This window comes from Manis pentadactyla, chromosome 13, assembly GCF_030020395.1.
Source record: "Manis pentadactyla isolate mManPen7 chromosome 13, mManPen7.hap1, whole genome shotgun sequence".
NCBI lineage: Eukaryota > Metazoa > Chordata > Mammalia > Pholidota > Manidae > Manis > Manis pentadactyla.
The window spans coordinates 11,816,248-11,829,270 of NC_080031.1; the positions used below are offsets into that span (position 1 = coordinate 11,816,248).

Consider the following 13,023-nt stretch of genomic DNA (forward strand, 5'->3'; position numbering starts at 1 on the left):
ACAGATGAAGCAGGAGCAAAGCCTACATCTACTTATTCTTAGACCAGAGGTCCTCTCATGGTGTCTCATGTCTCAGTTGAATAGGGATCTGCTGATGGCCACAAGCACCACAGAGGACAGCACACTATGTATTTAGGCGGCACTCTCTGCATTAATTAGATCCACCTGATTACATACCAAACATACGAACCGTCTTCACCAGTTCTTTAGCATGTTCCTAGCAAATTCCAGAAAGGCCTATGACAAGCTCAGGACAGAAATGTGGTTTCAAAGCTAGGAACATCTTAAAATTTAGCTAGGGTCAGATAGAGTTTAAAAAGGTAACAAGCAACTCTTAGTACACAAAATAGGCAGGTGGTGCTTGCTAATATAGAAACCCTAAGATGGGTTAAGTAAATGATAAAGAAAAATCTCCAATGCATTGCTGTGGCTCTGCAACTCTCAAAACAAAGGCCGAAAACAACGTGCTTGGGATTCCATGGTTGATGGGCTCCTTCTTCAAGTTATGCTTCTGGTAACTCCCAGACACAACCCCTCACATTATAATTCATTTAAAAAATATAAGTCAAATCCCATTTCAGTTATGAAGTAACCAAATTCTAGTCCATACTCCAGTTATTGGATACATTAACCATAATACAACTTCTAAACTGTAGTTTTAGAGTGGGGAAGGACTTTTGAGACCATGTAATCCAATACCATTATTACATGAAAGAAAGAACTAAGATTTCTGACAGACACCACTTTAATACAACAAAAAAATGTGATAATCCTTTGGAATTAATATATAGAGAGGTAGCATGAAAGTCTTCTGAATATTCTGTCAAAATCTAAATGCACATATTACTTCTATGTATTTCTATCTTGTTTGAAATATTGTGAGTATATATTACTCCTAACATTTCTTAGAACCCACAAAATTCAAAGACAGCAAATTCTGCTACTGATTTACCTTGAGGTTTTAAGACTCTAAAAAAAACTGAATCATATGGTAAAAAAATTTTGGTTATATCACTATGAAAAAAACATTACTGTATATACAGGATTTTTTCCCTAACATTCAAACATGCTCTCATTCATAACACTGACTAGAAAATATCCCCTAACAAGGAGCAGAAAATAGCAGGTGAGAAAAGATAAAGTCTGTGTACAGAGTATGACTTTAACTTAAAATTTCAAAACCATCAAGTCTTTTAACATCTCAGTGAGAAACAAAATCTTTAATATTGTCCTTGTATCTAAATAAATCAAAGCACAGAGAGAGAAAAACAGTATAGCAGAGGTAAAAAATTAGTTACAGCCTTAAACCTAAGCCTCCATTTTTCTAGGATTTATACTTTCGGGAAGATTTCAAGAACTTCCTCTGCTGACAGGAAAAGAACAAAAGCAGTCAGATGCCTCATTCACAGCAACTTGTGCAAACACATATCAACATACCTATTGTTGTTCCGACAATTTCGACAGTTGACGCACTCCAACGGGTCAGTCTGAGGCACAGCCGTGTACATTCCGCCACCCTTGTCAGGAAGATGGTGCGGGGGAAAAAGAAAAGGAGAAGGAGAGCTGAAGGGGCCATAAATCAGTCACCAAGGAATCCCAAATGCAAAAGGTATGTCTATAATAAATGGACACATGGTATATTTTAACCAACTCCCTGAAGAGAATTATGCTCATCATTAGGTACCTATATTCACAAATGAATTCTGCACTATTTACACTGGACTCCCAAAACTTAACTGCCATGTGTTTTTTTCCATGTATTTTTGTGCTTGAAAGAGGCAAAGAAATGAAGGGAGTGTAGTCACTTCCCTTCAGTGTTTCAAATCTAAAGGCCCCAAAGCCACTATACATTATAATCTCTTACTCATTTTTACTTTTCAAGCAGTCATGGGAGGGTTTTATGTGTTTCCAGTTGGAGAAACAGGGTGGAAATCTGTCTGAATGATGTCACAAGACAAACCCATCTTCGTTTTCCTGTAATTATTTCAGTTAGGTCTGCTCACTTGACCATGCTAAAGTTTTAAACCATGTTATATTTTTCCAGATGGAGTAGATTCTCAGCCAGCAATGACTTGGAGGTGAGCATTAATACTCTGATGTTGCTTTTGGCGGAAACTGCTCAGCAATTAAGAAAAATGCCCAGATTAACACATAGCTCATTGCAAAACGTTCACTAGACATACGCAATGGCAAGTTCTTCAAAATTGAAGTTACGAATTGAACAGGCCTTATGGTAAGAGTAAAAAATTCTGTTTCAGATGAAAAGCAGCAACTTTTTCTGTGTGTGTTTTTTTTTTTTTAAAGAAAAACTGAATTTGATATGGGTGAGGAAGTTGTCACACTGCACCCAAACCCAGAGCAGGCCTTCAAGGTTAGGAAAAGTTCAGGCAATTGTTTTCCCCAGAATACTTTCCATTTCCATTCATCTCATAACAACGGCCAGAATCTAAGCAAACCAAAAGTACTGAAACGTTCTCTCAACATTACTGATCCAACTAGCAACAGGAATTTTTAAGAAAACATTGAGAGAAAGAATATTCCTAAGCTATGTTCAGTCTATGTGGGTTAAGTCCAAAGCTGCAGAAAATGAAATTAACAACCTACAGGGTAATGTACTAATTTGAATCATCAAACATATTAAAGTTAGTGTACTGATTTTTATGATTTTTTTACATTTCCTTATTTCCTCCCACCCAGAATAGTAAGAAAACTAATGAGTTAAAATCACATTTGATAACCTCTAAAATTGTACACCTAATGGAGCAACCATTATTTACATAGCAATTCATTGTTCAGAAAACCAAAGGGCTGTGTTCAAATACTAAAAGCAAACATCAGGCTTATTTTTCATTCTTATGGAAACAGCATGTGCTATTCAAACTTTAATGCTCTCTCCTTTCGTTTCTTGGACAATGTTAGTAGTTTGGACTAGGAATGGTGACAAAAAAAGTTTAGAAAGTCTGACTATAAGTCATGTCTTTCCACACAAAATAATGAAATCATTATTCTCTTTTGGTAATGAGATGCACTGAAGTAAATTAAAAACTTTTTTCTACAACACACTCAAGCTTGGTCACATGAAAGCCGTTAGACTTCTAATTTTAAGATACAAATAAATATGATAGGTTTGTTCTTCAGATGTCATATTGAAATAAATATGACATTTGAAGATAGATCCTAAACATCTTCAAATCTTAGCACATTGTGGGTTATGGCAAATTTATCTGTAATCAGAACAATGACCAAAACTAAAACGAGTGCTTAATTTGATCAACTAAACAAATTATCTTTTTGATTGAAAAGCAATACGGTTGCATATCCGAACAGTGTAATAAATCAAACTTCCTAGTACAGAGAACCTCTTTAAACCAGTATACTATCTAAAATATGCTAGTCAGTTTCAAATATTTAACTATATGAGCTAGTTATTCCTGAAATAAAGTAGTTTTAAAGTTTTATAGTACTACTCCTTGTAGCTAAAAAACACAAATATTACAAAATGCAAAAATCTATAGGCAACAACATATATTGAACAAAAGAAATAAAAGAATTTCCTACCAGGTCAGAAATCACAATCTGGTGGCCTGTAGACATGTTCGGCATGGCCCATGCAATGCTTACAAAAATTGGAATTAGTTGCCAACATGAAAAAAATCTGGTGATTTCACCTACATTTACAGGTGTTCTGAAACATCTCAGGCCCCCAGTCCTGCATGCCCCAAACAGGAGCTGAATCACAGTTGCTTCTTTAAGACGGTACGAGCTCTCCAGCTTGCTATGGCCTCCACTGCTTATGTCTCATTCTCAACTTGCTTCACTCAATTTCACAATCTCCTGACTCCTCTCGGCATATGAGTTTCCAGACTTTGTTCTAAATAAACCAAATCCAAAGCATTTGGTTTGGTCTACCCTCAATGGAATGATTTCCAGTGTGTTTGTTACTGGTATTCCACTTTCAGTGCTAAATAAAGTTAAAGCATAAAGCATATTGATAAATATAACTATTACCTGGTAACAGAAAGCTTACAAAACTACTCTGGGTCAAGGGTTTGCTAGTGATACATACTATTTCCACCCCAGTGAACCTCTGAGGTTTCCACATTGAAAAGAGCAAAGCATGCCAACTCTGTTCTTGTATCCTGGCACCATGGGGCACGGGGAGGCTTTTATTTATAATGAGGTCTCTTACATTCACTAGATGACAAGGATGTTCAAAATTCACATGTGTCCTGGTTAGAGAACTTGTGTGCCCAGAGTAAAGCCCTCCATTCAAGCTCCCGTTCACCATGCCGTTGACTCCGTGAGGGACCTTGTGGTGGGCGTGGGAGCAGCCGTTGCTGAGAGCGCCGCTGCTTGTGAAGCCTCCATCGACCCGGTTTGTACCAGGCAGAGCGGTGTACTCCATCATCTGCCCGTTAACATCCGACCCTTGGTAGAGATATCCCGGTGGATCATATTCTGTTAAGAGAGAACGAAAAAGGGAAAGGAAAAAAAAAGAAAAGAAAAGAAAAGTAAGATACTGAAAAGGACAATCTTTTTGCTTAAGCTTTATTAATGAAACCCCATTTTATTAATGAAATACCCTAAAACACTCTCAAAGTATTCACACAAAGCCTACTTGTGAGATAGGCTTTCACCAAGTGACTGCTGTTATTTCCTTCACACTGTGGAGCTGCCAGGAATTTTGAGGTAATTGTGACTCTGTTAATAGAAAGAGAAATTAACCAGAAATTCCTCAAAAGAGAATTAATAAACTGTGTAAGTTGAAATATCAAGGTACTGCCAGTGCTGTGAAAGAGGGTTTAAACTCTCCTGTCCTTCAAAGTGCTGAAAGAAATTATATCAAACAACAACAAAAAGCTAACTTTAGTTAGGATTACTTCAAATAGCAAAAAAACAATACTTTGAAGTAAAAGAATGGAGTTGTGTGTATTCAGTGACCATTCATGTAGTTCCTTGGCTATTATAGACAATTTGGAAGTTGTGATAAAGACAAAAAGGCTAATTCAGCTAAAAAGCATTCGTGACAAAGGCAGAAGGCTAACGATTCCATTTCTTTATATTAAAAGCATTTAAGCAGCTGCCTCAAAATTCTGAATTTCAGAGGCCCAGCTACCAGATGTATTTAAAAGTGAAATATCCCTTAGGAAGTACAGTATCTACAGAGGGTGAGATTTGCTCTTCGAGTTTTGACAGATTCCTCAAAGGAGCATAAAGGGCGCACCCGGACTGGAGTAGGTATCCCTCCTCCTGTTACTGAACTTCTTGCACATGCTTTCCTGCCAGTATACCTGCTTATCTTCTCCACTAAACTATAAATGGACAGGCCATGTGGACTGCATTCACCATTACATCTCCATTTTCCATCCCAGTGCCAGGAACATACAAGACAATCAGTGAGTATCTTTTGAATAAATGACTTAATGAAGTTTCATCTTCAAACATTTCATCTAGTCACATAGGAAGATGACTTGAACCAGATTAGGCTTGCTCAGACAAACAGATCCCTGTTTTCCTTTAATGATTCAGCACACACTCACATGATTAAAGTCATTGACATTAAAACCACTTAAAAAAAACCCAAACAAATGATCTCCAGCCCTGCCAACCTGGCACCCACCACCTCTCTCCCTGCCTTTCTCCTGCAAGGCGCCAAGTCAAGAAAAATAAATCACTTTTTTCCCTGCTGAGCTCCTATCTAAAAAGGAACCATATGTGGGAACTGCTGGTGTCTTCCTCTGCTTTTCTTTCATTTCTTTACTCTGGGGCCAAAAAGGAGACCAAAAAACTTTCTCCCACTGAAGTTAAAGTCTTGGCTCAATCTGGTTCCCCTATTTTATAATAGTTGGGGGAATGGGAAAGGTAGAAAGGTGCAGGGAAGAGAAACAGCGACAGAAGAGAGGCCAGGGACTCCAGGTTATCTATTTTGATACAATACCATTATGACAGTTCAGCACTCCTGTTCCAGGTACATTCAGGGGCAGGGAATGCCACCCTGAGCAGTGTTGCTCTGTCAGGTGCTGAACCAGGACTGTGTTGCCTTAATTTGTGTCATTCAGTGACAGTAACTTAGAAAAGCCTTCACTAACCTCCTTTCCATCCCGCCTTTTCCATTGCCTGTTGACAGGCTGTGTACTGGCATGAAGGTGTTCCTGCAGCAATTCTAAACCTCACGCTTCAAGTATCCATCCTCTTTGGTGGTCCGACAAAGCTGGAGTGTCCCAGCCCTAAGTTGGCTATTTACTTAGAGACCTGCTTACATTTGACTTTGTTGTTTATTTTTACTGGGCCATTTAACTTGATGCTCCACTTACTTTGGCTGACAGCTAGGACAGTGTTCACGTCACCTCCTCTGAATGAAGAGTATCTAATGTGTTTTATACCATGACACTAACACATAAAAGTGCTGGAAATCAGTATTTATTCCTACCGTATTTTCCTACCCATCATCAGAAAAAGAGAAGGCAGGATTTATGAATGGCTCACTCTGTATGGTATTCTGCTGGCGGTTCTTCCACAGGCACATCACAATGAAGGCCATGAGGATGAGGACCATCACACCGAGCACGCAGCCGACGATCAGGTACAGCATGTCACTGCTTCGGGCAGGGCTGCTAGCAGGCCCTACATTTCCTCCGCCCCCTGAAGAATTTGGAGGGGTGCTGAAGTCCTTCACAGGGTACTCAGAAGCTCCTGGAACACGTTTCACTAGTTGAAATATGAAGGAAAACATGATGTCAGAGTGAATACAGACTCTAGGAAATGGTTTACTCTCTGAAGGAGGTCTGGTTAGGAACGCAAGCCAGTCTGTTTACACTTGTTTCTGAGATGATCTGACCACCAGTGAGTCACAAGGAGGGCTCGAAAGTTTTAAAAAATGCAATGTGCCAAAGCTTTAGTCCACAAATTCTAGAGAAAGCATAAGATCAGGGAATCATAGACACTTGGTCCAGCCCAAACTGCTACACGATTAGTTGCTTATTGTACTTGGAGAAGACTCCCAGAGAGTTGAAATAGAAGAATTTCAACTTATGGGTGGGACAAAAAACTCCTTTCTATTTGATAATACTTTGAGTTGAATAACACTCAGAATTACGTATTTTATGCCTCTACCATGGGATTAATATTGTAAGGTATTGGTAGACTATTAGAACAATTACATCCAATTCCAAACACCTTAAGCTTAATATGAAGCATTCCAAAACCAAAAACCTTTGGAGTCCATGTAATGCAGTATTTTTACTTAATTCACCAGGATTCTGGATGATAGCAATAACCAAAGCTAATAACAGATGGGACTCAAACCCCATTTTCTCTGTCCCAAATAACATGCTTTTAATGCTTTAGATGGCACAGAAAAGCAGTAAAGCACCCTGGTCACCAGCCCAGTCTCTGGAACCAGATGGCCTAGATATATATCCCACACCACCATTTACTCTTAGCTGCATGACTTTAACCACCATGAACTAGTTTCTGCATGTGGAAATGGAGATAATAACAGCAGCTCTACCATAAGGTTGTAATGAAGAGTAAGTGAGATAGTACTTGTAAAGCACTTAGAATAGAGACTGGCACATGGCAGTGTTCCATCCATTTTGTTATTATTAGTTATTATTCCAGATTTCCTGATTTGGCTCCAAACAACCTATGAGAGCAGAGTGGTCTTCAAAACTAAAAAAAAACCTACTTCAACAAACTTTACACTGGGGTGTATTTTCTAGCAAATTTATACAGAACAGTACAGTGGTGGGAATCTGTAAAGAAGAGGCTGCCTTTCAACGAAGAGAGCTTTCCATCACTGAAAGCTGGATGAGTACTTGGCAGCAACTTTACAGGAAAATTTCTATTCAGGCGGTATGTTGGATCAGACAATTCTAAGTTCCTGCCACTTGTAAAGAAAACAAACAAGTTTCTGAAGCAAAATGGATCTTAGAGATCACACATTAAGGATCACAATTATTCATAGGGAAGTCCTTCAGGTTCATTCACTCTTCATTTTCTCTTAATTTATTCATAGTTCTACCAAGCTTTATGATTTCGTTGCCAGCCTCCTGCTAAAGCTAAAAACTAGTGGTGGAGGATGAGTGACAGACCTGTTAACAACAGTAAGACAAGACAGCTAAGAGGCCAAAATAAAAAAGATGAGATGAAAAACAGAGAGAGAGAAACCATGGCAGTCTACGATCTTTAAGGGGAGGGGAGCACGGTTGGCTTTCAACACTTCTGTTATTCCTGGAAAACTTACTGAATTACTAAAGATAAGACAATCATTGTTTGATAAGATAAGACAATAAGAACGTTGAGTCATTTCTTTGAAAGGTGAAATTGTCTATCAGATGTTCCATTTTAAACAGGCTGGGAATTGTGCAATACACTTTAGAATGTCATTCAGTATGAGCAGTTAATGTTTTAACTGAGTTTTTTCATTTTTCACTGATCCAGAAGTTTCTTGGTAGAACCTTTTATTCCCCAGCAAAGTTAATTAACGTGACAGATACTATCGTAAACACAGCTATACAATAATAGTATTTCAAAAACACCATTATTGCACTGGTGTCTGTGGTTTACGTTTTGCCTGGCTAGATTCTTAAATATCTTGGGGACAGAAATGATAATTTTCATTTTTTATTTAATTTTGCTCTGATACCACAGTGCCCTGGAGGCAAGTCAGAAATGCCCATTAACACATCGCAGGGGCCAGCACAAAAGCCACTCAAATATATGTCAACCAAATGAAATTCAAGGTGAGTTCCTATGTGCATTTTGCAGCAGAAAGACACATGATTTAGAATGAAAAGATGGAACTAAGCCTTGGCTTTATAATTCAATCATTCTACACCTCAGTTTCCTCATTTTTAAATCAGGGTAACCTTCTCCTCCCAGGCTGGCAGAGCCCCAACTGTGCTTCAGTGTCCACTAGAGCCCCACACAACATGGGGTAGATCCTGGCCAATCAGTCCATTCCAGGGAAAGGTTTGGGGGGCATGTGGCTGAGTTCTGGCCATTGAGTCCCACTGGGGGTAGGGGGGAGTTCTACCAGAGGACTTTGGGCAATTTTCCCTTGTTCTTAAAAATAGGCATAAGGAAGAAACAGTCTTTTTCTGTCAGACTGAGACTGAAACCAGTTCTTTTGCTTTGTAAATATCCACATCAGCTGTTTCTATTATTCACATGTGGTAGCTTCTGTTTTTAAAGATGGTACTATTTTACAGTTAATCTATGCATTTCAACTTAGCATTGGTGAGTGCTAATTCTGAATGTAACTACTATACTTGGTTAAGGAAGTAGATAGTGTTATACATATCTGGCATTCAAGAAACCATTTAACCATATGTAGCACCTTTCCATAAAATTCTGACACATTTTTTTAGTATTCTAATCCTTTCAGCAATCTCAGAGATAAGTCAGCAAATATTTCTATTCTCTCCAACTTCATGGAGAAAAAGAGAAGGGAAGCGACTTAGGTGCACGCATACAGACATTAATGAATATAACTAACCTTTATGTAAACTATTTTTTAGACAAAGTGATCTAGCCAACATAGTACACTTTCTGTTGGGACAATCTAAATATACGCACCTAGAAAATGGCCTAAAGCAGAAATTTCCTTAGGTAAATATGTCAGTAGTCAGAAAGAATAATCCAGAGAATTCTAGCACTGTCCAGGGAAAAAGCACAAAATATCATTGCTCTCCTACCTTTAGTTTCACAGATCATCACATTACTAAACTCGCTTTCTCCTCCTTCATTGAAGCATTGCATTTTAATATCATAAGAAGTTTCTGGCTGCAGATGGCCAATCATGTGCCACTGCTTTGATCCTAAAAAGAAAAAACAAAAGATAAGCTTTACACAGCATACCGTCTAAAAGACAAGGTCAATATAGTTATATAATAATTGCAAAAAGAAGATGGAACAGCATTCTCACCACGTAGTTTATACAATAAAAATGTACTTCATGTATTTTAGTAATGCACCACAGATAAATGGCCTTTCTATCACTTAGCATGAAAAAAATGGAAAGAGAATAGATAAATGGGAATAAAGCTCTATCTGTGTGTTGGGAATAGTATTTTGTTCATTGCAGATCATCAGTGCTGAGTCATAAAATACATGTTTATTTTATGCATAGGTTAAAAAAGACCCTCAAGTCTTTCACTTCCCTATTTCAGCCCAGCAAGTGGAACCACTTGGTCCATCCACCAGAAACCAAAACCACAGATGAGATCAGCAAACGGAGCCTTACCCAAACGAAGTGACCAAATTACAAGACAGGCCTCAGCAAAAGTCTCAATGCCGCTGTAGTGGATGCAGCATGAATTGAAATATAAATGAATGCCTGAATGAATGGTTGACAATAATCAAAATGCAAAAAATGGCAAACTCTTGGCTACTGCTCCCACTAGTTCTTTTCTTTTGAGTCAGGGTCTCCAAGCCACACAAGTATCTCTAAACAAATGATTCTATTATCCCTGGCACATGGCCAGCATTTCATTAAGAAACACTCCTGATCGGAACACTCCAGTATAAATCACTCTGCATTTGTGCTTCTATGGACCTGTGACAAACTTTAATAAACTGGGACACTTCTGCAAGATTTCATTAACTCTTTAAGCACCTTTAATCCCTCTTAGAAAATACCTCTTCAAACTGTTTCCACTGTTTCTTAGAAACTCAGTAATACCACCAACTGATTCAAGAATTAATGAAAGGGGGAGAAAAAAACCAAACCAAACAACACGACAGGTCAAATCTACTTGGCTGACAGGACCAGCAGCACCAGGTTCCTTTCTAATTCAACAAAGACACAAATATTTCAGTCTGGAAACACAACCCCTTTTCCAGCCCACCAGTACAAAGTCCCCCATTCATAAAGACTCGTACTTTGGAAGGAAGAAAATCTGCTTGTTTTAGGATCAAGGGACTCTGAAGGTGAGGAATTGTATGCCCCACTTATAAATGTAAAAAGCACCCTAAAAGAAACTTGACTCAAAATCTGGTTGAGACAGCAATAGACCAATTTCTAAATTCCAAACACTTTCTAAAAACTTCTATTCCCCTCCCCCTACCCCGTATCCTGAGGCCTTTCCAGGCAATGGCCCCTATACTCACCTAATTATAGTCTCTTGAGTAATTACTACATTAGATTTGAAGTTTTCCTTTCACAGCACTAGTAAAAATGGAACCAAACTAAGCTTCTGATATGTTTACTAAGAGAAAATAGTAGTTCAAATAGTATGTATCTTGTTAGATTAATATCCTATTGTTTTGGTGATTAACCCAATGGCTACGATTACAGGTAGTGTCAGCAGAGAGTTTTTACTGATCACTGAAGAGTAAGACAAGTAAGGGCATTATTAGGCTTCAAATCAACCAACCAGCATATCCTTTCCTTAATAGGTAAATTTTTCTTAAAGGATACTTTACTATAGGGGAGAAATGTAAGCACAGACCTAAAGACCAGGATGACCGATATTTTTATTTATTTGGAACTCAACTTAATAAAAATACTCATCACAAAAGTACTGGTATGCTGGAAACATACAGTTTAAATGTGGCACTTAATTCAGAAGACAGGATGATTTTACATAATTGTTCTTCTCTTATTGTTTTTTTTTTTAACAGAGTAATTAAGTTTCAGATGTTTTTCAAAAGCTGAATCAGTTTTGAATCAATACACAAAAGAAACCTAACACTTTCAAGAAAACTTTATGTACAAAGGATAAACACTTGCTCCTTGGTTTGGGAGAATGGGCCAATAGTTTCCAACCGCCACAGAAAGAATTTCAAATGCATAAACTTGAAAATAAGGAATAAGCAAATCACACAGCACAGTGAATCTAACTGCTCCGTCTACTACGTTTCTAAACAAGTTCTCTGTGAACAATAAGGCAGAACTCACGTTTGCAGATACTACTACTGAATACAAAGGCCCCTTTACAGTAATCCCCCATGTCTGCACTTAATAGTCACATCACACAAACCTGCAAAACTTCAAAGGTTTAACCAGAAAATATAGTTTTAAGAACTGTTCACCAGTGGATATTTCTAGAGAGTAAACTAGGAAGGGTAGAGCAGGAGGAGGAGAGAGAGATGTTCGTTTTATTTACATTTGCCTCATTTAGAACTATTTTGTAACAAATGCTTAACCACTGTCGAAAGATTTTAAAAATAAAAACCTGAGAGGCCCACTCTCCTAATTCAGCTGAGCTAAAACGGAGACTTAGCTAGGAAGAAAATGTAGAAGAGTCATTAACAATTCTTTCAATTAATTTTTTACACAGCCTTCTTAGTAAGTAAAACGTGCATATGGAAAACATCCCACAAGGGTACAGCTCACTGAGTAGCCACAGACTGAACTTACCCACGGCACCAACAGCTAGGCAAGAAAGACAACATTCCTGGCACCCCGAAAGTTCCCTTCAGGCCTCTTCCCATTTCTTCCCTGTCAAGACAGCTCCTACCTTGACATCACAGAATAGTTTTCCCTCTAACAATTATCTTTCCCCATTTCCCCAATTCTGTATGTTTAAGGCGGACTTTCGGGACTAATTTCTTTCCTACTTTTAGAGGTTAAGAAAGGAGAAACAATCATTCTATCTTCTGAAAAATATTTACTGAGCTCCTACTGTGTGCCACATACTAAAACTCAGATGAGACATGTTTCATTACATTACGAAAGTAATTCCACTGGATAAACATTAAAAGGAAAGGAATGCTACAATGTTTAAAGAAAAGTGATATATTTGAAATAATATAACAAAAATTATATGCTGTATGGTCCATTAGGACGAGTATTTCAAAGAATTAGAATCTTGGAGTGAGTGGAAACAGACCTTGGAAGAAGACTTCCTCCCAAAGCAAAAATCCCTTCCGAGGTATGACTGAGAAATAGGAATCCAGTTTCTCTGGAACATCCCCAGAATTGGCGAGTTTATCATTTTGAGAAAAACTATTTATTAGAAACACAATGAGAGAAGGTCTTCTCACACTACTTCCTTTCCTCAACTATTTGAAGACAGC

General features: G+C 38.1%; 1 protein-coding gene across 14 annotated transcripts in view; it reads right to left on the minus strand.

The window, feature by feature from the left end:
- Positions 1–13,023, minus strand: part of CDON (cell adhesion associated, oncogene regulated) — a 97,578-nt gene that overhangs the window by 23,380 nt on the left and 61,175 nt on the right. For all 14 annotated transcript variants that reach the window (XR_008993439.1, XR_008993437.1, XR_008993436.1 and 11 more), the window contains 4 exons: positions 9,699–9,821; positions 6,487–6,708; positions 4,190–4,458; positions 1,438–1,517 (listed from right to left, as the gene is read on the minus strand). Coding sequence is in view for 9 of the 14 variants with exons in the window: in XM_036930031.2 (XP_036785926.2) it covers positions 1,438–1,517; positions 4,190–4,458; positions 6,487–6,708; positions 9,699–9,821 (694 nt within the window). In the remaining 5 variants the exon portion in view is untranslated. The remainder of the gene's footprint in view (positions 1–1,437; positions 1,518–4,189; positions 4,459–6,486; positions 6,709–9,698; positions 9,822–13,023) is intronic.